Source organism: Gadus chalcogrammus, chromosome 14 (genome assembly GCF_026213295.1).
Source record: "Gadus chalcogrammus isolate NIFS_2021 chromosome 14, NIFS_Gcha_1.0, whole genome shotgun sequence".
Classification (NCBI taxonomy): domain Eukaryota; kingdom Metazoa; phylum Chordata; class Actinopteri; order Gadiformes; family Gadidae; genus Gadus; species Gadus chalcogrammus.
This window is the reverse complement of record NC_079425.1, coordinates 26,565,313-26,587,512: the sequence shown is the minus strand read 5'-3', so window position 1 is coordinate 26,587,512 and position 22,200 is coordinate 26,565,313. Positions and strand designations below refer to the sequence as shown.

The 22,200-nt window shown below is 48.3% G+C and overlaps 4 protein-coding genes across 5 annotated transcripts in view; 2 read left to right on the top strand and 2 right to left on the bottom strand.

The window, feature by feature from the left end:
* Positions 1 to 301, top strand: part of LOC130402994 (GPI mannosyltransferase 3-like) — a 1,861-nt gene extending 1,560 nt beyond the window's left edge. Inside the window, exon 6 of the mRNA XM_056607089.1 lies at positions 271 to 301. Coding sequence (XP_056463064.1) covers positions 271 to 301 — 31 coding nt within the window. The remainder of the gene's footprint in view (positions 1 to 270) is intronic.
* A 112-nt stretch (positions 302 to 413) lies between these two features.
* On the bottom strand, positions 414 to 2,825 carry LOC130403411 (cleavage and polyadenylation specificity factor subunit 5). Its single transcript, XM_056607756.1, has 7 exons — positions 2,519 to 2,825; positions 1,914 to 2,114; positions 1,770 to 1,833; positions 1,587 to 1,676; positions 1,200 to 1,275; positions 958 to 1,072; positions 414 to 443 (listed from the first exon to the last, which is right to left on the bottom strand). The coding sequence occupies exons 1-7, from the start codon at positions 2,638 to 2,640 to the stop codon at positions 422 to 424; spliced, it is 690 nt and encodes a 229-aa protein (XP_056463731.1). The 5' UTR covers positions 2,641 to 2,825; the 3' UTR covers positions 414 to 421.
* Positions 2,826 to 4,855: 2,030 nt separating this feature from the next.
* Positions 4,856 to 11,145, bottom strand: LOC130402993 (proline-rich protein 36-like). Its single transcript, XM_056607088.1, has 8 exons — positions 10,928 to 11,145; positions 9,750 to 9,853; positions 9,167 to 9,614; positions 8,963 to 9,055; positions 8,696 to 8,732; positions 5,798 to 5,869; positions 5,009 to 5,717; positions 4,856 to 4,967 (listed from the first exon to the last, which is right to left on the bottom strand). The coding sequence occupies exons 1-8, from the start codon at positions 11,024 to 11,026 to the stop codon at positions 4,856 to 4,858; spliced, it is 1,674 nt and encodes a 557-aa protein (XP_056463063.1). The 5' UTR covers positions 11,027 to 11,145.
* A 4,341-nt stretch (positions 11,146 to 15,486) lies between these two features.
* LOC130403389 (rho family-interacting cell polarization regulator 1-like) overlaps positions 15,487 to 22,200 on the top strand; it is a 17,450-nt gene continuing 10,736 nt past the window's right edge. For both annotated transcript variants that reach the window (XM_056607722.1, XM_056607723.1), the window contains exons 1-4: positions 15,487 to 15,549; positions 15,848 to 16,007; positions 18,244 to 18,326; positions 19,064 to 19,202. In XM_056607722.1, the coding sequence (XP_056463697.1) occupies positions 19,111 to 19,202 (92 nt within the window). In that variant the 5' untranslated portion in view covers positions 15,487 to 15,549; positions 15,848 to 16,007; positions 18,244 to 18,326; positions 19,064 to 19,110. The remainder of the gene's footprint in view (positions 15,550 to 15,847; positions 16,008 to 18,243; positions 18,327 to 19,063; positions 19,203 to 22,200) is intronic.

The following is a 22,200-nucleotide window of genomic DNA, read 5'->3' as shown; positions in this document are numbered from 1 at the left end:
ACTCACCACCTGAATAAATCCATCAACACACTCCAGAAAGAGCTTATTCCTCTTAACAAACTGTTTTATTAAAATAAAAAAAACACTTACATCATCACAGGTTAAAACAAGGAACTCAAAGTTGTAGTGTTTCTTCTTTTTAATCAGACAAATCTTTTGAGTAAAATGAATTCGTAGCATTGGGATAAGGAAACAAGATAGAAAATATCATTTTTTTTTTGGTAAAAAACAAACACAAATTCCCGGCCCATATCTCCTCTCCATCCCCAGCGGAGCCAGTGCAGTCCCGTACACCCAGTGAGGGGGAGAGCTGCTGGGACAGTCCTTCAGTGATGAACAGTGTTTTCAAAACAACCAGATCCTCTTGAACTACACCATAACAGCTGTGCTCACAGAGACAGCGTCAGATAAACGTCCTCTCTTAGTTGTAGATGAAGTTAAACCTAAGAAAACAAAATAAAGAAATGTAAAAAAGAAAAGCACGATCAAAGATAATGGTTTGCATGTTGAAGCCTTTGTCAGTATTATGATACACCAAGAATTGTATACTTATATTCAAGTCAAATTATAAACTTAACCCGTTGCATTCTAAAGTTGCATATCATTTTTAATCTACGTGGAGGAAAAACAGACATCAAGACTTTATTGGGCTCAGCAGTAGAAGGCTGCTGAGCCCAATAAAGGCACTGGCTTTAAGCTGTTCACCTTCAAACCAAAACATATTCCTTTACACCTTACTTACATTGAGAGCGTTTAGCAGACGCTTTTAGCCAAAGTGACTTACAAGTACATTGTTCAGAAGAAAGAGAAACAGCAATATATCGCGGTCGGTACAGTAGGGATGTTCATAGAACCATGTGCCAAGCAATAACAATCACTAGGTTAACCTATTCCCCGTATACAACAGAGACACTTCACAGCCCCTCTTCAAGAAACATGCAGGGAGCCGGCAGGTACCTGCTCAGAAGCTGCGGGAGGCTGGATATGATTGGTCCGTAGCCGGGGGCGTTGTCGTACAACTCAAAGAGGGGCGCGGCCACAAGCTTGTAGTTCTTAGGGACCGCAAACAGCGCTGAGGAAACAAGGACAGGAGGAAACAAGGACACGAGTCAATCCCGACGGACGTTCATCAATCAAAACTTTGAAATCATATTCACGAGCAAATGCCCTATTTGACGTTAGCTTGGGTTCAAACTGACCTTTTTCCTGGAGCTGAACCACAAACAGCTTCTTGTGCTCCTTGGGTTTGGTTGTGTGAGCCGGAATGTACGGATACTGGACGGACAGACGGACGTGTCAATCAGGCTGAAGAGAGACTCAACGAGATGCAATCTGTACAATATGTACAGTGTGTTTTCTCATCCATAAAACACAACCGATGTTTTGATTACCAGGAACGTATGAGGCAGAGATTTAACAAACAATTATATGGTTACGATTGGCCAGCATTGTTCCTCACTGATTTACTTTAAAAAAGAAATCCATGGAGGCAAATATTAGATGAAGCTTCTCTAGTCGGCACTGATTCATGTCTGATCATCAGATCGTGGCCTCATGACCCCCAGGAAGTGTGGAGGGGCTCTCACCTGCGGGGGCTCAAAGTTGGGGCGCCACCAGTTCCCGATGCAGTCATCGATCACCCAGTCCTGCTTCACTCCGTCCTGACGCCCGAGGATCTGACGACGGACGGAGAGCAGCAGTAGGACCAACAGAACAACAACAACAGATCAGCAACCACCAGCTGCTCAGCAGGAGCACTCTGTACGTACCTCCGTCATGAGCCGCTTCAGACCGTCCACCTCGTCCTCCCCGGGGCTCAGCTCTCCTCCGGGCCGGGGGGGGGGGGGGGAAGCACGGTGTTGAACTCTGTACCACAGACTGTACGGAAACACTCAATGGATGATGGTACTCACAGCTTGAAGAAGGTGGTCCCCAGCTGGAGCAGTAACACGTGGGGGAGCCGGTGCTCGTGGACGATGAGGACCCCCTCCACCGTCCTTCTCATCCCCATCTTGTCGAACTCCTCCCTCATCCTCTGGAAGCGGGCGGCCACCGAGCTGTCCTTCTCGTACAGAGGCTCTTTGGTGCCGAATGTGTAGTTGGTTAGCGGGTATCTGGAATACAATCACTCGCTTAAGAAGAGCTGAACTCCTATTGACCCACGGAAATGATCACTGGGGTACAGATAATGGAGCACCCAGGAACACATCCAACACACACAGAGAGGGAACTGAGAACCTGAAGGTTCAAGTGAACCCGTCTGCCCCGTCTCCTAACGACCCTGCAGGAAACACCTGGATCTGCCACGCAAACCCACAGCGTTCATACTCCATGAATACAGACTAGCGACCGATCTTAACCCAGTCCAGTCTCAGTGTGTGTGGTGGACTCTCCAGGCTCAATGTGTGTGTGTGTGTGTGTGTGTGTGTGTGTGTGTGTGTGTGTGTGTGTGTGTGTGTGTGTGTGTGTGTGTGTCTGTGTCTGTGTCTGTGTCTGTGTCTGTGGAGTGTGGACTCACAGATTGATCGTCCTCTCCAGGCTCAGCGCCTTGGCGGGCCCGCTCATGTATTTGTTCCCGAACTGAACGGAGCCGCCGCGCGGCCAGCCGGCGCTGGAGCGGCTCGGGGGCACGATGGACATGCTGCTGCTGGACGGGCGACGAACCGGCAACACTTCTTCGAGGACCGGCGTGGAACTAGACGCCCGAATCTGGAAAATAAAGTTAGGATTGCAGAAACCGCGGAACTACAAAGAAAAATGCTTGTTTCTTTATTTCGGCCCTCCCTCTCCGCGCCTCCTGAGCTGTAGTTCTAGTGGGAGCTTATGTCACAGCGCCCCCTCAGTCCGGGAGGCAGGCGTTACACTCAACCATAGAGTCATTTGGAATTGATTCAAATACAATATTTTCAATATTCTTTCAATCCGTTGATGTCCTTGTAATAAGGCAAGTGTAAACGCAATTATTGCATGGATGTATCATAGATAAGCATTCTTTTGAAAATATTCTCATGATATAACCCATATATACCCATATGTACAATGGATATTCTTTATTTATTGCTACGGCTCATTAGTTGGTTCAAAATAAGAATCATAACACACGGCCTATAATTAGCTCTGAACAATTTTAAATCTTTAATCCAGACTATATCAGTATTATTATATATTATATGAATAATTAATTTCTATAATCATTATTTTTCCTTGAGAAAAGTGAGAACATTCAATTATGAAGTCGACAATCCATTTAATAGTGAAGAGTATGTCTCTTATCCATCTATTGTAAACATATTTTTTACCACAGTTCTTCTCATACAGTACATTTTATACGTGCAGTTCAATATTCAATCATATCCATAAAAAAAAAACATCAACAAAAAACAGACAAAGTCGCTGCTGGATCATCTCATCCAATGGGAGGGCTGTTCTTTGGTCCCATGACTCGTGTGCCCCTCCTCATAACTCCCTACTGCTGGCTCTCCTTCCTCCTCACAGTAGTTGGTCCCACGTGGATGCTATTGTTATTGTAGGCCTCTCTTTAGGAACTTATTTTTCATGGATGGAACTGGTTTCATCTGGTTGAGCTTCAGCCTCTGGTCTCCCCTGTTCCTTTTCTTCCGGTCGTCTCTCTGAGCCTAGGCCGTCTCTGGGTCTGTAACCACAGTGCTATTGTCTGGAACTAGATGGTCCTCCCTCTCTTCTGCTCGGACCTGCTGGGCCTCTCCTCGCTCCACCTCTGGGTGCTTGGTAGTGCTCTCCTCCTGGCTGTCTCCATTCCTCTCCTCTTGCTTGCTCCTTTGAACATTGCGGTCTACATCATCATCTGTCGCTGAAAGAAAAACACCAAAGTCAGTTTAAGCTCCACTTTAAGACGAAGGCATCTATAAACTTAAGTGTTCAGCAAATACCTTTCTCCTTTGTCGGTGATTCATGCCGGGGCTTTTCCTCCGGCGGTGTTTGCACATTGTTAACCTCGGCTCGACAGTGATTTGTTGGACTGGTGGAATCCGGACGGGAAGCTGCCGTTGTCATGGTAACAGAGGGAACCTCTGTATACTCAGTGTTGATACTGCTCAGTCCTGTTGCACCGGGGCGGTTTGTGACACGAAGGTTAACTGAAGCTGGCTGTTCTGATTGAGAGGTGGAGGTGGAGGGAGGGGTGGATGTGTCGGGGGCCCCTGAGGTGGAGGTGGAGGGAGGGATGGATGTGGGGGCCCCTGAGGTGGAGAACTCGGGGCAGGAGGTCTGGTTGGTGTCAGAGGGGAGGGGGGGGCCTGGCTGAATGTTTGGAGATGCTACAATAGAGTGAGCGCTGTCAGTAGACACCAGGCTGGTGACATTAGCGGTAGGAGGCGTGGCCTCCACGCAGGACGACGCCGTTGATCCGGCGCTAGGGGGGGGGTCCGCCTCCACAGGCGTCTTACAGACAGAAGACGTGTTGGCCAAACCCTGAACCGGAGTCGCTATGGATGGAGCCGGAGTCTCAGAGCTGGTGGAGATATCTGTGGTGCGGACGGGGTGCGGGTGGTTCACGGTACGGGGGGAATGTGTGGGGGGGGGTCCCGCTGCGTTCTGGAAGGTTCCCGCGGAGACCGTGTCCACAGTGGTGGCGTCTGAAGACGGATCTTGAGAAACCAGAGCAGAACCAGCCATGTTTGGGACGGCCGCAACAGGACCGGGCGAGGGGGAAGAAGGGGATGAGTTGAGGGGCACCGCAGAGGAGGAGCTAATGGAGACGGAGGAGGAGGGGCCAGAGGGCATGGCTGTTGATGTTGTTGTTGAAGAATGACTGAGGGGGGTTAAAGTAATGGACTCAAAGGGAGTGGAAGGAAGCGGCGATAATGTCCCTGAGGATCTAATGGGCATGGCAACGGTGGTGGGAGGGGGTGGAGGAGTGGAGGAGCCCGGGGCCGCAGCGCTTGGCATAGGGGCCAGTGATGATGGCTCTGTAGAGCCGCTGGGGTCGGCTGAGGAGGAAAGGGGCCGGGCTGGAAGGGGGAGGTCAGACACACCCGGTGTAGCGACCACAGCGCTGCCATCAAGGAGCCCCGGGGGCGAGGCCTCTATCGGAGGAGTGTCCTCTATTGGAGGCGGGGCCTCTTTTGGAGGTGTGGCCTCTATAGGATGCTTGGCCTCTACTGGAGCTGTGACCTCTACCGAAGGCGTGGCCTCTATCAGAGGCGTGGCCTCTATCAGAGGTGTGGCCTCTATCAGAGGTGTGGCCTCTACCGGAGGTGTGGCCTCTACCGGAGGCATGGCCTCTATCGGAGGTGTGGCCTCTACCGGAGGCGTGGCCTCTCTCGGAGGAGTAGCCTCTTTTGGAGCTGTGGCCTCTTTTAGAGGGCTGGCCTCTATTGGATGAGTAGCCTCTACCGGAGCGATGAGCTCTATCTGAGGTGTGGCCTCTATCGGAGGTGTGGCCTCTATCGGAATCGTGGCCTCTATCTGACGTAGCTCCAGAGTATCGGAGGGAGCGATGGCCGCGGCCGGGGCGGTGGGGGTTGGGGGGTCTACGGGGGCGGAGACGGCGGTGGAGACGGGGGGGTCTGGGGGACGGGCGTCAGCCTCCTTTATGTGGGCGAGCTCGTTCTCCGGGGTGCTGCGGCCGGACGGCGGCGCCGGGGGGGCCGCAGTCCGGAGGGTCGGTTTGGGGGGCAGCGCCGGCTTCCCCGCCGCCTCGTGCGCCGACGCGCTCTGACGGATCTGATGCCTGGTGTCTGTGACGGAGCAGAGCAGTGTGTTAAGGAGATGTATCTCTAATCCATCATAAAAGAGGAGCGGTTAGACGGTGAGTTACCTGAGGAGGTGGACATGGTCCGGGGTTTGGAGGCAGTGGGCGGGGGCTCGGGTTTGTTGTCAATTATAGTTCCTAGTTCAAATAAATAGAATAGAATCTTTATTTGTCATTGGGTTAAATACAAAGTATTTACACAACGAAATTAAGGTGCAGATCTTGTTCAGTGCTTTTTTTTAAATAAATAAATAGAATACAGTAAGAAATATTAATAAATATAGAACAACAATAACAACAATAACCCCAATAACCCCTCCCCCTGCCTTCAACTTAAGGCACATTAAAGTGTCCTACACCCTCCCCTCCCTCCCAGACAACAACGCCTTCTGCCCACATCTATCTAAATAGCAGCAGGTCCAGGAAGGTAAGCAAGATGAGGAATGTCCAGAGGTAGTGGTGATCGTTTAAGTGGTTGTCTATGTATTGCACAGGGGTTATTTTTGTTTAGCTTACGTATGGCCCAGGGGAAAAAGCTGTTGGTTAGTCTGGTGGTGCGGGATTTCATTGAACTGTAACGCCTGCCAGAGGGAAGCAGATCGAACAGGTGGTGAGCAGGGTGCGCAGCGTCTTTTAGAATGGCACTGGTCCTGTTTCGGCAGCGGGAGCTGGCCAGCTCTTCCAGGGTGGGCAGTGGGCAGCCTGTGATCTTCTGAGCTGTGCCTATGACCCTCTGAAGTGCCGTCCTGTCTGCCGCCGAACTCCCAGCATACCATGCTGTGATGCAGTAAGTGAGCACGCTTTCAATGGTTGAGCGGTAGAAGGACACCAGCAGCTTTTGTTCAAGATGGTTTTTTCTGAGAATTCTCAGAAAGTGTAGTCGCTGCTGGGCCTTCTTTTTTATTGCCGTTGTGTTTGTGGACCAAGAAAGCTCCTGAGAGATGTATGTTCCCAGGAACTTGCAGGACGGAGCCCTCTCCACGCAATCCCCATTGATGTGCAGAGGGGCATGGGCTGGGCTGTGTCGTCTGAAGTCTATGATGATGAGATGAGTCCGACCACAGTGGTGTCGTCAGCAAATTTTATAATGAGGTTGGAGGGGTGGGAGGGGGAGCAGTCAGATGTGTATAGAGTATACAGAAGTGGGCTCAACACGCAGCCTTGGGGGGAGCCAGTGCTAAGTGTGAGGGGGGAGGAGAGATGGGGGCCGAGTCTCACTTGTTGTGGTCTGTTGGAAAGGAAGTCCTTTATCCAAGCGCAGGTGGAGGCAGGGAGGTGTAGGCCCAGTAATTTATTTATCAGGATGTCCGGGATTATTGTATTGAAGGCTGAGCTGTAATCTATGAAGAGCAGTCTTGCATAGGTGCCTGGGTGTTCAAGGTGGCTCAGCGTAGAGTGGAGGGTGATGGCAATGGCGTCCTCAGTAGAGCGGTTAGCCCTATAAGCGAACTGATGGGGATCAAATGATGCTGGGAGGCAGGCCTTGATGTGCTGGGCAACCAGCCTCTCCAAGCATTTCATCACCACTGACGTGAGTGCAATGGGCCTGAGGTCATTTCCGCTTTTACCAGCTGATGTTTTTGGAACTGGGATGATAATTGCTGATTTCCAGCAGGATGGGATGGTGGCTAGGGACAGAGAGATGTTGAAGAGCTTGGTGAGAATCCCTATGAGTTGGTCTGCACAAGCTCTGAGTACTTTCCCCGGTACGCCGTCGGGTCCTGTCGCCTTCCTCGGGTTCACTTTCCTCAGTGTCCTTCTAACCTGATGTTCTTGGAGGGTCAGCGGGGCGTTGGTGAAGGCTGGGGGGGGCGTTGGTTGTCTATCCGCCTCAAACCGGGCAAAGAAACTTTTTAATTCCTCTGCCCTTGTAGCATTAGAGTTGGTAGTTGTGATGTTGTGGCCCTTGTAGTTAGAGATGTGCTGTATTCCCTGCCACACCTGACGAGGGTTTTTGTCCATGATGTAGCCCTCTATTTTCCTTTTATATGCTAATTTAGCAGCCCTTATGCCCCTTTTTAGGTTTGCTCTGGCTGTGCTGTACTGAGCCCTATCTTCTGACCTGAAAGCAGTGTTGCGGTCCTTGATAAGGGGCCGCACTTCACTCGTCATCCAGGGTTTCTGGTTCGGAAAGACCCTGGTCTGTTTTTTGATGGTGACATTTTCAGCACAGAATGTGATGTAGGATAAAACAGACTCTGTGTACTCCTCCAGGTCCAAACTCTCAAATAGACCCCACTCTGTTGTTGAGAAGCAGTCTTGGAGCTGGGAGAGGGCGTCCTCTGGCCAGGTGTTGATGGTTCTAGTAGTGGGCTTATTTTTCCTAATGTGAGGGGTGTAGGCTGGAATGAGGTGCAGTGAGAGGTGGTCTGACAGGCCAATGTGTGGCTGGGGTACTGCTCTGTATGCATGCCTAATGTTGCAGTAGACATGGTCGAGTATTCTGCCCTCCCTGGTGGCACACTTCACATACTGTATGAATTTAGGGAGGACAGCCTTTAAACAAGCCCGGTTGAAATCTCCGGCGACTATGTGTACCCCATCTGGGTACGCCTGCTGCTGTTTGCTAATAGCGCCATGAAGATAGTTTAGAGCTATACTAACGTTAGCGTCTGGAGGGATATACACTGCCATAATGATTACTACAGTTATCTCTCTAGGGTAAATAGAAAGGGCGGCAGATGACCGTCAATGCCTCTATGTGGGGAACAGTAGCTGTGGGTTGCTCGGCTCTGTGAACACCAGTTATTATTTACATACATACAAACTCCGCCTCCTCTGCTCTTTCCGGAGTCTCTGTTCCTGTCGTGTCGGTGTAATATAAATAAAAAATAATAATAATATATATATAATAATAAAATAATGTGTTAAGAGAGATATTTAATCTCTTTATCCATTTGAATGTTCATGGTAGCAAGCAAAGAACAATGGCAAACATTTATAAAAGCATTAAACTTGTTTTACCTTCAGAGTCGGCCTTCTTCATCTCTCCCTCCGGACTCTGAGAATAGCAGATAATTAGATTACACTGCTTTTTGCCAACACATGAGACAAACTGGGAGCAGGGAAAGCCCCACATGTGGGGATACATATCGCCATGTTGGTGCCAAGATGGCAAATTACATTAGCACTCATTGAATCCCAATAACAATATCAAGAGCCATAGCTGCTGGTTTACCAGTGTTATCCCTGATTATTCATACTCTAAAAGATGCGTTCTGTGTACCACACCTGTTCCTCTGCTGGCTGGGATTTGGTCACTCCGATGCGTTGCAGCATGAGACTCAGTTTCTGTTCAAAGCTGTGCTGACCATCGAGGCTTTTCTGTAAAAAAAACCCCACAAATTCTTTATTAAACCAAGACATCGGCTCCACCTTCTGCTCAACTCTCATCAGGTTCTGAGGAACCCGGATCCTTCCTGAAGGGGACCTCACCTTGGCTTGTCTGGTGCTTCCAGTCCCCGGCGCTGCCGATCCCGACAGCAGGATAAGCGACTGGGACTTCCCCTCTCTGAGGGCGCGTCGGGGGGGCGCTGCGTCGCTCCGCAGGGCCACAGGGGCCTCCTCCACCACCTTGTCTCCGGCCCCGTCCGCCTTGTCCTTCTGCCTCTCCTTGTCGTTCTCCTTGTCGTGGTCTCTGTCCTGCTCCTTCTTGCTCTTGTCGGCCCGCGCCGCCTCTCGGAGCGGCCGGATGAGGTCGGCGATGGACGCCTTCTTGGAGCGGCCCTCCTGGCTGGGCTCTGTCTTCAGGCCGCGCCTCTTCCTCAGGGTGAAGAAGTCCCCAAGCTTCCTCCTCAGGGTTCGGGTGGGGGGGGGGCACGAGGCCGTGCTGGCGGAGAGCGACTCTGGAACGATCGCCGGCGAGATCTCATCGTCGATTTTCCTGTAGAAAACACCACAACCACGCAATCACATGATGTGGTCGGATATAACCGGTACGTTTATCATGGCTGTCCACAGCAAAACAGGGTCTGGTGGGCCGGTGTCACACAGACCAGAGGGAGTTGGAGGTACTCACAGAGAGTCAGCGGGCAGAACCCGCTTGGTGAAGAACTCCTCCACCCCTTCATCCACCCTCCCCATGTGGTCCAGGCCCTCGTTCTCACTCTCTAGGATCGGCTCCTGGGAGGAACACAATTAACACAACTACTGTTACACAGAGTACAACACACACAAATAGAGTTACACCAAGCACAACAAACACATTAACACAACTACAGTTACACAGAGCCCAACACAGACATTAACACAACTACGGTTACACCGAGCACAAGGCAGACACACAAAAACAGTTATACAGAGCACCACCCAGACAAACAACTGCAGTTACACCAAGTAAAACACAGGCACACAACTACAGTTACAAAGAGCAAAACACAGACACACAAACACAGTTACACTGAGCAAAACACAGTCACACGAATACAGTTACATCGAGAAGAACACAGACACACAAGTACAGTTACACAGCAAAACGCAGACACACAACCACAGCTCTACAGCTCCCTGTGGATACTACAGAGACACGCCCCCTTTGCCGTTCCCTGATGATGAGACCACATCCAGCTCGGATATAAAAAAAGAAGATTGCCCTTGGAACCAAGGGAATATATAATATGGCCCGCATAATTATCAGCTACTCAGGGAAATATGAGGCGTATCATTTCACATCTGCGGGCACCAACGTAAAGATTTCGGAGACAGAATGAAGAGCAAAATTCAAGCACAACTCCATGTTACACAATCTCTTTTCAGGGGAAAACTGCTGTTGTTCTTCTGTCTTCCCCCACAGAATCCCCTGAATAAATATACATCATGCAAGCATGAACGATTAGTGGATTTCCTACATCAATCAATCACACACGCACACCCAGATGATGCCTCAAGTGTGGTTGGATGAAACAGCTGGTGGCCAGCACAATAGGAACATCTCATTAGAGCCCGCACACACACACACACACACCCATGCATTCTGCACATGACCCTCCCTTCTCCTTCCAGTTCCCCCCCCCCTGCTCCCCGTTTACATCCCCCTATCTCATTACCTTCCATTTTGTGTGGCTGCAGGGAGTGCACGCACACACACCCACTGAGCCTCCCCTTCCCTCCCGCTGCCGTCTCCATCTCTCCCGGGCTTGACTGCTCACACACTCACACTCACACCTTTTCCCCCAGCCTAAAGAGGGGGGGGGGTACCTGCTGTCGGGCGGGCCGGTGGTTTGGCTTCTGCCGGTGGGGTCTGGGTCGGCTCTGGGTGTAGTGCCTCAGCGAGGGTCCGCCCAATGGCAGCTCCATCGCGGAGCACGGCACTGTTGCCGTGGAGCTCGTTGCCGGGGCTCTGTTGCCGAGGCGGCGTTGCTATGTGTGGAGGACCGGCAGTCTGTAATGCCTGGCTGGAGTGGGAGGGGCCAAGCGGCTAGACCCACAGACCTCGCCTTGTTCCCCCCCCCCCCCCCCCCTGCAGAGAGGAGCGTGAGAACGTGCCGGTGAAGACACAATGAGCTGTTAAGACGGGAGGAACCGTCAGAGAGCTCGATCATCTCAGGAATGACGGACAGAGAAGTCAACCGGCTTCAGAGGAACTGAAAGAAACACATTATGTTTGATTATGTAATCAATGAAGTATTCATCTTTAGGCTGTTGTGTTGGGAGACTCGTTTTCTCCAAAGCAATTTTGTTGAAATTAAAAGATGGCAAAAAGATGGTTCTTCATCTTTCCCCTACTTAAAGCTTTCTGAAACTAAGGAAAAATACTGGGTTTGACAAGGCTTCAAAGCTGTTGATTATGCCTATGATCGAGAGGATTAGTCCCATAGCAATTTATAGGAATAGGTAATACATTTCTGCCTGCTGCAACCTCCGTTACTATATGGAAAAGATGACTCGGCAAGTCACCGTATGCAGATTGTCTGTAAAACCGGGTTTGATTTCTTCTTTTTATCCTTGTTTGACTTTTGAAAAACTGCGTTAATGTCCATCAATGCACTGGTCGATGTTGTGATTGTTTCTTTAGGTCGTACGTACCATAAATAACTGGAGGCCGTCTTAGGCCGTATCTCATGCATACACACCCCTTTAGAACCCACCCTTCCATACTAGTGATACTGGGGATACTGAGGACTATGAGGAGGAGGATGGAGATGTAACTAGTACCTAGGAATACAACAGAACGATGTCCACTTGTAAACATCACTTAGAATGAGTTCCTAGGTGTAACTGCAGATGCAGCCTCTGGTAGAAACCATGATGCATAAACATACGGTAAGCTACGCCCCCTCTACTTTATCCGTCATCAGTGCGCATGTGCGTCTGCCAAAGTGTGCCGCCATTTTGTGTTTGCTAATTCTCCAAAAGCAGGAACGTTGGGAGGGAAAGACGCGCAGCTCGCGCGCACTGCATTAACAATGGACACATAGGTGTTCCGTCAATGGAAAATACTTGCACCATCAATATGTCCCCGTTTAGCATGTTTGAACCAACTATGAAAAGGGTTAACGTAACTAAGCCCGTTATTTTCTAGGTGAGCTCATTATGTTACAGCTGAGCTCCGTTATTTTATAGTTGAGCTGTGATCACATGACCCCCCTCCCCCTCCCCTTGGTGTGGAGACGCGCTCCACACCAACCAATGTAATGGATTGTTACGCACTCTACCTGCAAGGTTCCGATCCAAGCCCGTTACGCACCGACCACAACACCGGAACATCAAGGTTTCTGCTCACAGAGCGGTCCGAGCAGGAGCGGTGGCACTCCGGTGAACGTGGATTAGTGTCCCTAGATGGAGAGCTCTGAGGGAAGCCAGAGGAACCAACTTATGACGCTGCTTTCCTCCATCTCCAGACGTAAGTACACGTTCCATAACTAACGGGTTGTTTTATACTAAATTCACTTATTGCACTGAACAACTGTTGTTTCAGCACCTTCTGCAGAGTGGCAGGGGCGGTGATGAAGTTTGCAGTGGGGGGTAGGAAAGGGGATAATTTATGAAGTTTGTGAAGTTAGTGTAAATAGCAGCCTGCAAAAAATATGTAAAATAGTTCGGTATATTTCTAATGCAATACTACATTGTAATACTTGTCCTTTTGCAGTTAAAGGGCATCGACATGGCCACTTCATTACTACCGAGGACAGCAGAACACCTGACCCGTAACGTTGAAAGCATTTGCGTTTTTTGGCTCAAATCCTACCGCGTCCCTCAGTCGGCGAGACCGGCGGACAGTCTGGGATAACAACGTCCGCCACCTAGTGGCGGCATTGGTTCTATCATGAAGGATGAACACATCCAGGCTTCAGGAAGCAGAACCTGAACATGCTCCGGTCAGTGATGGCATGGCGGATTCCTGAAAGTCGGTCAAGTCAGTTAAAAGTTGACAAGCCACAAAAGTAACAATCTATCTCTTCAACATAATACCATCATCAGAGAAGCTCAATTCAATCAAGAAAAGGGAAAAGCACTCAGGTGTCAACCCTCTCACCCAGCGTACACACGTACAAACCTGCCAATCAACTTATCACACACAACAATCTGTGGGATCGATTGGGAACCGCACAGAGAGCTGGCTCCCAGACCGCTCCCACAGTTGGCTGATCTGGAACCAGCGCACCGCCATGGACTCCATGCCCTTCTGGATAACTGATGGGCCACACCCTCCTTAGCCTGAAGGCTTCCAGGTGGAGAAACCTTGATATACTGAACTGGTGTCCCCACAGCACTCAAAAGTTTTTAGACAAAGCATTATAGCTTAAGGGGGTAGTGTTAGGTTAAATAATAGAATATGAACTAGGATAGCCTATATGAGGCATTCACAATAGCATGAAAACCATTGGCACTGCTCTGTTTGAATCAAAATAATAAAAAAGAGATGGTAACAATTATAAAACAAATCCTGCCTTTTTAAGAGGCTCAAACCTTAATGAAACGTCCAGGTGCTGGCTGAATGACGCCAGCCCCACCATGTCGCCTCACATTCCAGGATGGATCTGTCACGCGGGCTCGTGTTGTCGTGGAAAACCCTCCACTTACAGTGTTTCTTCACATGTACACTCTAATCCTTCAGAGTAAAGGTCCTTTGACATCGGGAGCTCACCTGTCATTATGTGTATGTACTTAAAGGTATGGATGCCATGGTTATTTTAGTTTACCTCAAGTATACCACACATTTGTATTCTTATTTATTTCTAACCAAGTTGAAGGCGTGTTGTAAGTTATGCCCAGCGGCCCCAGTGACAGTCAATTGGTTGCTGGATCAGTGAACTTCTCTGTGCACTTAAATTCTCCTAGTCTTCTGTAAAGCAAAACCACCACCACAATACTACACAATAAATGTTCTATTTTTCAACACGTGCAGACTCCTCATTGAAGCCTCTTTCTACTGATAATGACCTTTTGATACGGTTTGTCCAGCATACTGGCTTGACTGAGTTTGTTTTGAGTGGAAATGCTATAACCTGATTCTTATTATATAGCTCAGATTCCCAACAGAGTTCAGTATCTTAAACGACCCCTACCATCATAGACACCCATTACCTCTCAGAGTATTTGATATATCTCCACAGGAACAAGGAAAGAACGACACTAACTGATATAGGGAAATCTGTATCATCCTCTCTGATCAGACTGTGCGTTGTCATAGCAACTACTGCTATGACAACAGTGGGCCGGATGAACTCTCTCACCATGAATCAATTGTATAATGATGGTGAAACGTGATATTTATCATGTTTCTGTTCCATATATTCGACCACAGTGGTTTGTGTCTTTGATTGCTCATGTCTTCCTTCTGCTTCCCCTGATATATTCAAACGATGTGAGCTCCATGCATATCTTATCTTTCCATTACAAATATACATGGCGCATCTTTATATAGCACTAAACACAGGTTCACAGAGCCTGCTTAGTGAGTGGTGGTACTTTGGAGAAGTGGTCGCTGCAGTCAGCCCTGTGGCCTGTAGTGATGTCCCCCGCCCCCCCCTCAGGTCGTTTTAGAACTGTGTAGTTTGTCCTCAATGTAATACTAATTACATGCCGTGAAACTTGGCATGCAAATCTTTAAAGCGGTAGGGATTTAGTGCACACCCCTGAAATATTGGGGTGTCAATTATCTCTCTTCAAGTTTCAATAACATAACAAAGTACCGAGTCATGCTTCATGTTGTCATGTTTTCTTGAAGCCTACAACTTATTAAAGATGACACGAGATTGTCCAGTCATGTTTCACTCAGTCACCTGCGGATGAGGAGCCATGAGGGCCTCTGCTGTTTATTGTGGGTGAGAAGACTCTCATACCTGAATTTACGTTAACGAGTAATAAACGGAATTAGTCATTATTCATTAGTAATAGGCTACAAGTTTCCATTCCGCCAAGAAAAACATATTTATGGAGATAAAGTTTGAAGTGGAACACAATAAATGGGAGTAGACGTTTCTAAATCGTTTTTAAATATTTGAGTATATCCACTCGTATAATAAAGTGGAAGGACAGTAAATCTATTATCAGATATCTGTGGAGCTTCAGTAGAAACCCGTCAGAGGAGCAACAAGTCCTCGGCCGGAGGGGATGGACGTTAGATCCTCCAGACCCAACTGGACCAGAGGAGGAGGTTGGGGGAGATCTAAAGGAGGTGCTGTCCTTCACCGAGCTGGGGCTACAGATAAAGAACCTCTATAAGGGTCACTCCATGAGTGTTCTTCGTGTTTAGCTGTCGCGGGTTCAGCGTGTTGACGCGAGCTGAGATTTTCCGCTCAGAGGAGAACGGTCTGCCACATCTCATCTGTCACTCAGAACCGCCAGTACTTCCGCTCTGTCAGGGGACCTTCAAAGTAAGAACCCTGGTTGCGTGAATAGTTTGTTATTTAGATGTGCTTATTATTGTGCGTGTGTGACAATTTTTTAGAAACATGTCTCTTTCAAAACCAACTTTTTTATTCCTGCATCATCTGTAGCTGTTTTGTTTGCCTTAGTGTGTTGTGGTTTTTTTTTCCGATTATGTTGGGGGCATAAGTTATCATAGTATCACAATATTTTAAAGCTGAATCTGGCTATATCCGATCCGAGCATGGTTGTTCCTCAGAGGCAGAGCCCCTTGCGGCCTCACCGTTAGGAGCTTTTATTTTGAAGGCGCAGCAGGAACGCGACTGCGCAGCAGGGAGCGCTTGACGCCGGACAGAAGAACTGCGAGATGAAGAAGGACAGCGCCCTGAGCGGAATGGGAACCAGTTCTGAACGCGTTCAGCATCGCAATGGGACAATCTCGGTTTCCGGGGATCTTCAATCCTAGGTAAGACGAGTGAATGTGTGAAGGAGCACATCTGGGATCCAGGGGTTTTCCTGTTTTGGGACCCGCGGACAGGACGCTTCGACATGAGTCTGCTCTTCTTTGATGTTAAGTTTTTTCCCAAATTAAGTTGGTCCCGCTGAACAATCTTCATCAACACAATCAGCGCCGTTATTCGTTTATCGGTGTTCAGAGCTTCATGAGTCCGCATCGTGATGATCTGAGCCGGGGGGAGGTCTGGAGGTCTGGAACCATGGAGGGAAGCAGGGCAGGGTGGGGTATGGAGGGCTTGGGGGTTGTTACTATTCAAAGTTTCGGCAGCGGGCCTGAGAGCCATCTTTAAGATGAGGGCGTCGGGAGGTGTTTCTGTCAGAGTCCCAGTCAGTAGAGATTGTTGGCAAATCCAGCAATTTGTCATCTAAGCGTTTCTTTATTTTTTTGGTATGTATCATTTATGGACATCCCCTTGCAACACACACACACACACACACACACACACACACACACACACACACACACACACACACACACACACACACACACACACACACACACACACACACACACACACACACACACGTTCATGTGTGTCTTGCTATCAATATGAGAGCAGTACAGAGCAGAATGCGTGTCTTGTGTGTGTGTCGGTGGATCTTGATGCTCACGCGCTCTACGGCTGGGGGTCTGAGGGTCTTGTGAGGTATAAATCAAATAACTCGTTGTTTTAGCTGCCCTCAGATAACCAATGACTAACTAATGATCCCCATGGAGGCTTTGGATGAACACCAGAGCTGGTTGTATTGGACAGCTACGGCCCAGTGACAGTACGGTCCCCAAACTGATTCTGTGTGGAGGCAAGGGGTCCTCATGTATCCCTCAATAGTCAGCATTTTCGTCTCTCTGTGTGCCTGAACGTTTCATTAGACTCCCGTCTGAATCTAGAGCTCTTTCTCTACGAGTGTTTAGGGCCGATAACACATCTTGCGTTACTCAGACTACTTTTGTTTCAAAGGTCCTTGCCATTCTCTGACCCTGACAAACTACAGCTAATCCTCTCAGCATGTGGCCGGGATTAGGGCTTTAAGCGGACCCCTGGAATACCGTAGTAGAATCCAGTAGTACTACGGCGGTACGAGCTGAGATGGACCACAGCTACAGGAAGCGACTTCATGTCCGATAGGGTTGTGAGGGGATTTGATCCAACAAGTCTTGGTTCTGCCGTCCCTGCTGTCGTGGACCCAGGTAGTTTCCTCTGGTTTGATGAACATTACTTAAGTATACAGACTTATACTTAAGTCTGTATACTTAATACAGACAGACAGACAGACAGACAGACAGACAGACAGACAGACAGACAGACAGACAGACACAGACAGACAGACAGACAGACAGACAGACAGACAGACAGACACAGACAGACAGACACAGACAGACACAGACAGACAGACAGACAGACAGACAGACAGACAGACAGACAGACAGACAGACAGACAGACAGACAGACAGACAGACAGACAGACAGACAGACAGACAGTCAGTCAGTCAGTCAGTCAGTCAGTCAGTCAGTCAGTCTCTGTTAACTGCCGCTGCAGACCACCAGAGAGCAGAGATCTCCATGCCTAATGTTTGTAAGGCCCTGCTCTGCTCGTACAGAGCGGAGGTGTTAAGGGTTTGGCGTTGGCTTAGGCCGCTTTACTCTGTAATCTCTGCTGTCACTGTCTCTGTGGAACTGGGATCTGAGTCCTGACCAGTCTAAAAGCGTTCTGCACTCGGCTGAGGATCACATGGGCCAATAAAACACTGATTTCTGCTCACATTGCGACTCTCTGGCCGACATAGGATGGGCGATTTGTGCAAGATGTTTTTATACTCCCAGGCCAGACTTCCCTGTAGAGTTTCCTGTCTAAAGTCTGCCATGAGACTTCCTGTGCTGTGTAGTGGATGAGAGAGAGAGAGGGGGGGAGAGAGAGAGAGGGGGAGATTGGGGGAGGAAGAGGAAGGGAATCGCCTGTGAGCATGCTGGTCGTCAGCGCGATAGCCACACACAGCGGCATTGAGCAGCACAATGTGGTCAGGCAGAGGAAATCAGAGGAGCACTCGTAACGCCTTCCCCTCCTGGTATTATAAATTGTGTTTTATTAATGGCGAAACTACTCAGATCATTGGTTCCTCTTTGTGCGCTGTGAGTTATCATGTCAAGCATTTCCTCAACTGTCCTCTTCTGTTATGCAAATGGCAGGACTTGACGTCGTTGGGGCTTTGATGTGCTGCAGAACTAGTCGACCCTCCAAGCATGAATCAGTAGTCTCCTCAAATCAACAGGTAAGGGCTCTTTAAGTCTCTCTCTCTCTCTCTCTCTCTCTCTCTCTCTCTCTCTCTCTCTCTCTCTCTCTCTCTCTCTATCGCTCAATGTCACTCTGTCTCTCTCTCTCTGTCCTCTCTCTGTCTCTCTCTCTCTCTCTCTCTCTCTCTCACTCTCTCTATCGCTCAATGACACTCTGTCTCTGTGTCTCTCTCGCTCTCTGTCTCTCTGTCTCTCTCTCGCTCTATCTCTCTCGCATTCACACATACTCCTACTTTCGATTGGCTTAGTTCCTATATTTCTTGTGCCAGGGTTTCTATATAGACGACCATCTAATAAGAAATGACAGTCGTCTTTTAATAAGCCCGAACGCTTTATCTTAAGTGACCTCCAATCGATACTGGAGCAGGCTCACACATCAAACTTTAGATTAAAATCTAAGGGCTGATGCCAGAGCAGCTCTGATCTCGCTGAACGGGGCTTCGGCAAATCATGTTGCCTGTAGTAAACCAGTAGTAAATGGTCAAGTTGTCTGTAAAGGTTTAATCAGCACTATGCAGACCGGCCCTCTTCATCCTCTCAGATGAGTCTTCTTGGCTGGTTTAAACCGGGACCACAGGAAACTGGGCTTCAGTGGTTGGTTTTTTTGCCTCCCCCAAGAGTCCTGCTGTCACACTTTTGACGGCTGGGTTCCCGATCAATACTGGTGCCCCCGTCTCTTGTAGGTCCTGGTAACCAGTGTCTCCCCCCCCCCCAGCGCTACAGGGTCCAGGACAGAGGTCAGAGCCGGCCCAGAGGACCAGGATGTTCACCGGCTCCACCAAGAACCCCCCCGCCAAGACCCCCCAGCCTGACAGGCTGGATGAGGTCTACGCAGCCCTGCGACGCGGCCTGCAGTGAGTCCACACACACACATAGACACACACGCAGACACACACACACACACACACACACGCAGACTTACACGCACACACACAGACACACAAACAGACGCACGCACACACACGCACACACACACACGCAGACTTACACGCACACACACAGACACACACAGACACACAAACAGACGCACGCACACACACGCACACACACACAAACGCGTGGACACATACACACACACAAACAGACCCACACACACACACACACACACACGCACGCACAATATACACACACACACACACACACCCAGACCCACACATTCAAACAGACTCACACAGACACATACACACCAGGGATGGAAATTAACACCCGCCACACGCCATTTGCGGGTGGATTTGTATGGTGGTGGGTGAAATGTGTCACTTCACCCGCAACTGTGTCGGGTAATACTTTCCAGTCAGGTCCGATCAAATTTGCATATTCAATACATTCGTCATACAACATCCGTCCCCCTTCTTCTTCTACGCCTCTCTTGCTGAACTGCGACTGTCAACATCCGGGATAATATACCGTTAACTAACAGCTCTCAAGTCTCACGCATTCGGCGTGAGACACACGCAATTCGGAAGAAGACGATGGGTGGGTCGCATAGACGTCGTCATCGTCTTGCCGTCCCTCCCCGTTCTGTGATTGGTTCCCCATCTCAGGCAAAAATCGGATCCATGGAATCCAGGCTGCCTCGCAGCGCGAAATGAAATCGCGCGCAAGGCAGCATGGGTATAGCCAGGCTATTTCAGAGGCGGGACACGTTCAGAATTCCATTCATAAATTAACAGACGTAACTGTGACGTGAATTGTCTGGCTGGCTGAAATTTGAGAGGGGTTCTGGAAGTGTCCATGGTAAGATCTGTGTAACCAACGAGAGAGAGGTATGATCAGTTAAGCATGACGAAGGAGAAGTGTATGGAAGTAAATCTGAGGCTTCAATAAAATCCCGGACGATTTTGAAATTCAGCAAAACATTGTCTCAAAAAGAGGGCATGTCCGGGCAAAAGAGGAAGTATGGTTAGGCCTACCCTACGTACGGGAAACACATTTGATTCCTACCTGTAACACTGTTAAATAGCGGCCCAAATTGGTGGGCGCTATCCTGGTAATTTCTCTGCGTGAGAAATACGAAGTGGCGTGTGAGCGTGTGTGGTTTGGGTTGGGTTTGGGTTGCATGGGTTGAATTCAATGTGCAAGCCCCAGGAATCTCCAACTTCCGGCTTCCATGAAAGAGAACCAAACTAATTCACACAATAGCGTTCATGCAAATCTAGCATTAAAGGTTAATTTAAGGAAGTTCTCTTACTAGTATATTCGCTAGTAGTAGCGCTTTAATTTGCAGTGTCAGAGAATTCTGAGAAATCTGAAATGCTGACTAAATTCCCAGAATTCTGACACTGCAAATTCCATACCGCTCTAGATTCCCCCACCCCCACATAGATTTTTTCCTTTAGAAACCTATGGTGGAAGCCGGATTTTGAAAATAAAAAGCCATTGAATTCTAAGCACTGAATATTTATGCATTGAAATAATGTGTCTGGATTTGAATTTCAACGTTATTAAAAGATTTTTGAGACTCTCCTGACGTGGCTGGATTCACAAAAGCATTTTTTTCAACAAGGAACTCTCTGTAGCCAATCAGATGCCTCCCTCGTTTTCAGCCAATCACATGACTGCAGTGACTGGGTTTTTACATTGTCGGTGCCGTTTACAACTATAACGGCACCGACAATCCCGCAGCTTTTACTTCTTCGCCACCTTCTTGATCCACGCACAAATGTGCCTTGTTTTAAATAAATGTAATATAAATCCATAAATATATTAATTAAAAACATATTTGCAATTTTCATCAAAAATGTATTTGGTTGTTGTTGAAGTTTTTGACGTTGAATCTTTGATTTTGAATTTTTAACATTGAAAAATAAAGCTGAATAGGAGTTCAATTCAAATCCAAATACGTTATTTCAATGCATAAATATTCAGTGCTTAGAGTTCAATGGCTTTTTTTTTTTCAAAATCCGGTTTCCACCATAGGTTTCTACAGGAAAAAATCTGTGTAGGGGTGGGGGAATCTAGAGCGCTATGGAAGCGCGCAATAATTTGCAGTGTCAGAATTCTGGGAATTTAGTCAGCATTTCAGATTTCTCAGAATTCTCTGACACTGCAAATTAAAGCGCTACTACTAGCGAATATACTTTCAGCGTGACTGGAGAGAACTTCCATAAATTAACCTTTAATGCTAGATTTGCATGAACGCTATTGTTTGAATTAGTTTGGTTCTCTTTCATGGAAGCCGGAAGTTGGAGTTTCCTGGGGCTTGTCCCATGAATTCAACCCATGCACACGCTCACACGCCACACTTCGTATTTCTCACGCAGAGAAATTACCAGGATAGCGCCCACCAATTTGGGCCGCTATTTAACAGTGTTACAGGTAGGAATCAAATGTTTTTCCCGTAGATAGGGTAGGCCTAACCATACGTCCTCTTTTGCCCGGACATGCCCTCTTTTTGAGACAATGTTTTGCGGAATTTCAAAATCGTCCGGGATTTTATTAAAGCCTCATACATGTTCACATTGAATTTGCATTGCGTTTCTCTGGGTCGTTCACAAACTAGTTAGGCTACGCCCTCCCCTACTCAGTTCTGTTCGCTTTGCATTGGTGGAAGTGAGTAGGGGGAGTGGTTAAGTAGAGCCTTCAGATTGGACGGTTTGACTTACTCAGTTACCGTCGTGTTTTGTATTTATTTTTTTACCATTATTGTTTTATAGGGACAAACATTAACACATTTCTCCTACAGGTGATTGATAAAGTTCTATCTAGAATATTGAACAGAAAGAAAGTGTTTTTTCTGAATATTAGTGTTGAGGGCCAATAATGCTTACTATCATACGTTAGTTACCATGTCTGTGGACAAATTTGTATTTAGTCACATGTAAATTAAAAAAAAAAATTGACTTATGATGG

Coding starts and splice junctions, on each gene's coding strand:
- LOC130403411 (XM_056607756.1), bottom strand. CDS start 2,640: ATGTCCATCGTGCCCCCGAGCCGCTCCAGCGCCGGCTGGCCGCGCGGC. Junction 1,073..1,199: donor GGTTCAGCTCCAGGAAAAAG/GTCAGTTTGAAC, acceptor TTGTTTCCTCAG/CGCTGTTTGCGGTCCCTAAG. Junction 444..957: donor CTCCCGCAGCTTCTGAGCAG/GTACCTGCCGGC, acceptor TTGTTTTCTTAG/GTTTAACTTCATCTACAACT.
- LOC130402993 (XM_056607088.1), bottom strand. CDS start 11,026: ATGGAGCTGCCATTGGGCGGACCCTCGCTGAGGCACTACACCCAGAGC. Junction 9,056..9,166: donor GAAGCACCAGACAAGCCAAG/GTGAGGTCCCCT, acceptor TTTTTTTTACAG/AAAAGCCTCGATGGTCAGCA. Junction 5,870..8,695: donor GAAGAAGGCCGACTCTGAAG/GTAAAACAAGTT, acceptor TATTTGAACTAG/GAACTATAATTGACAACAAA.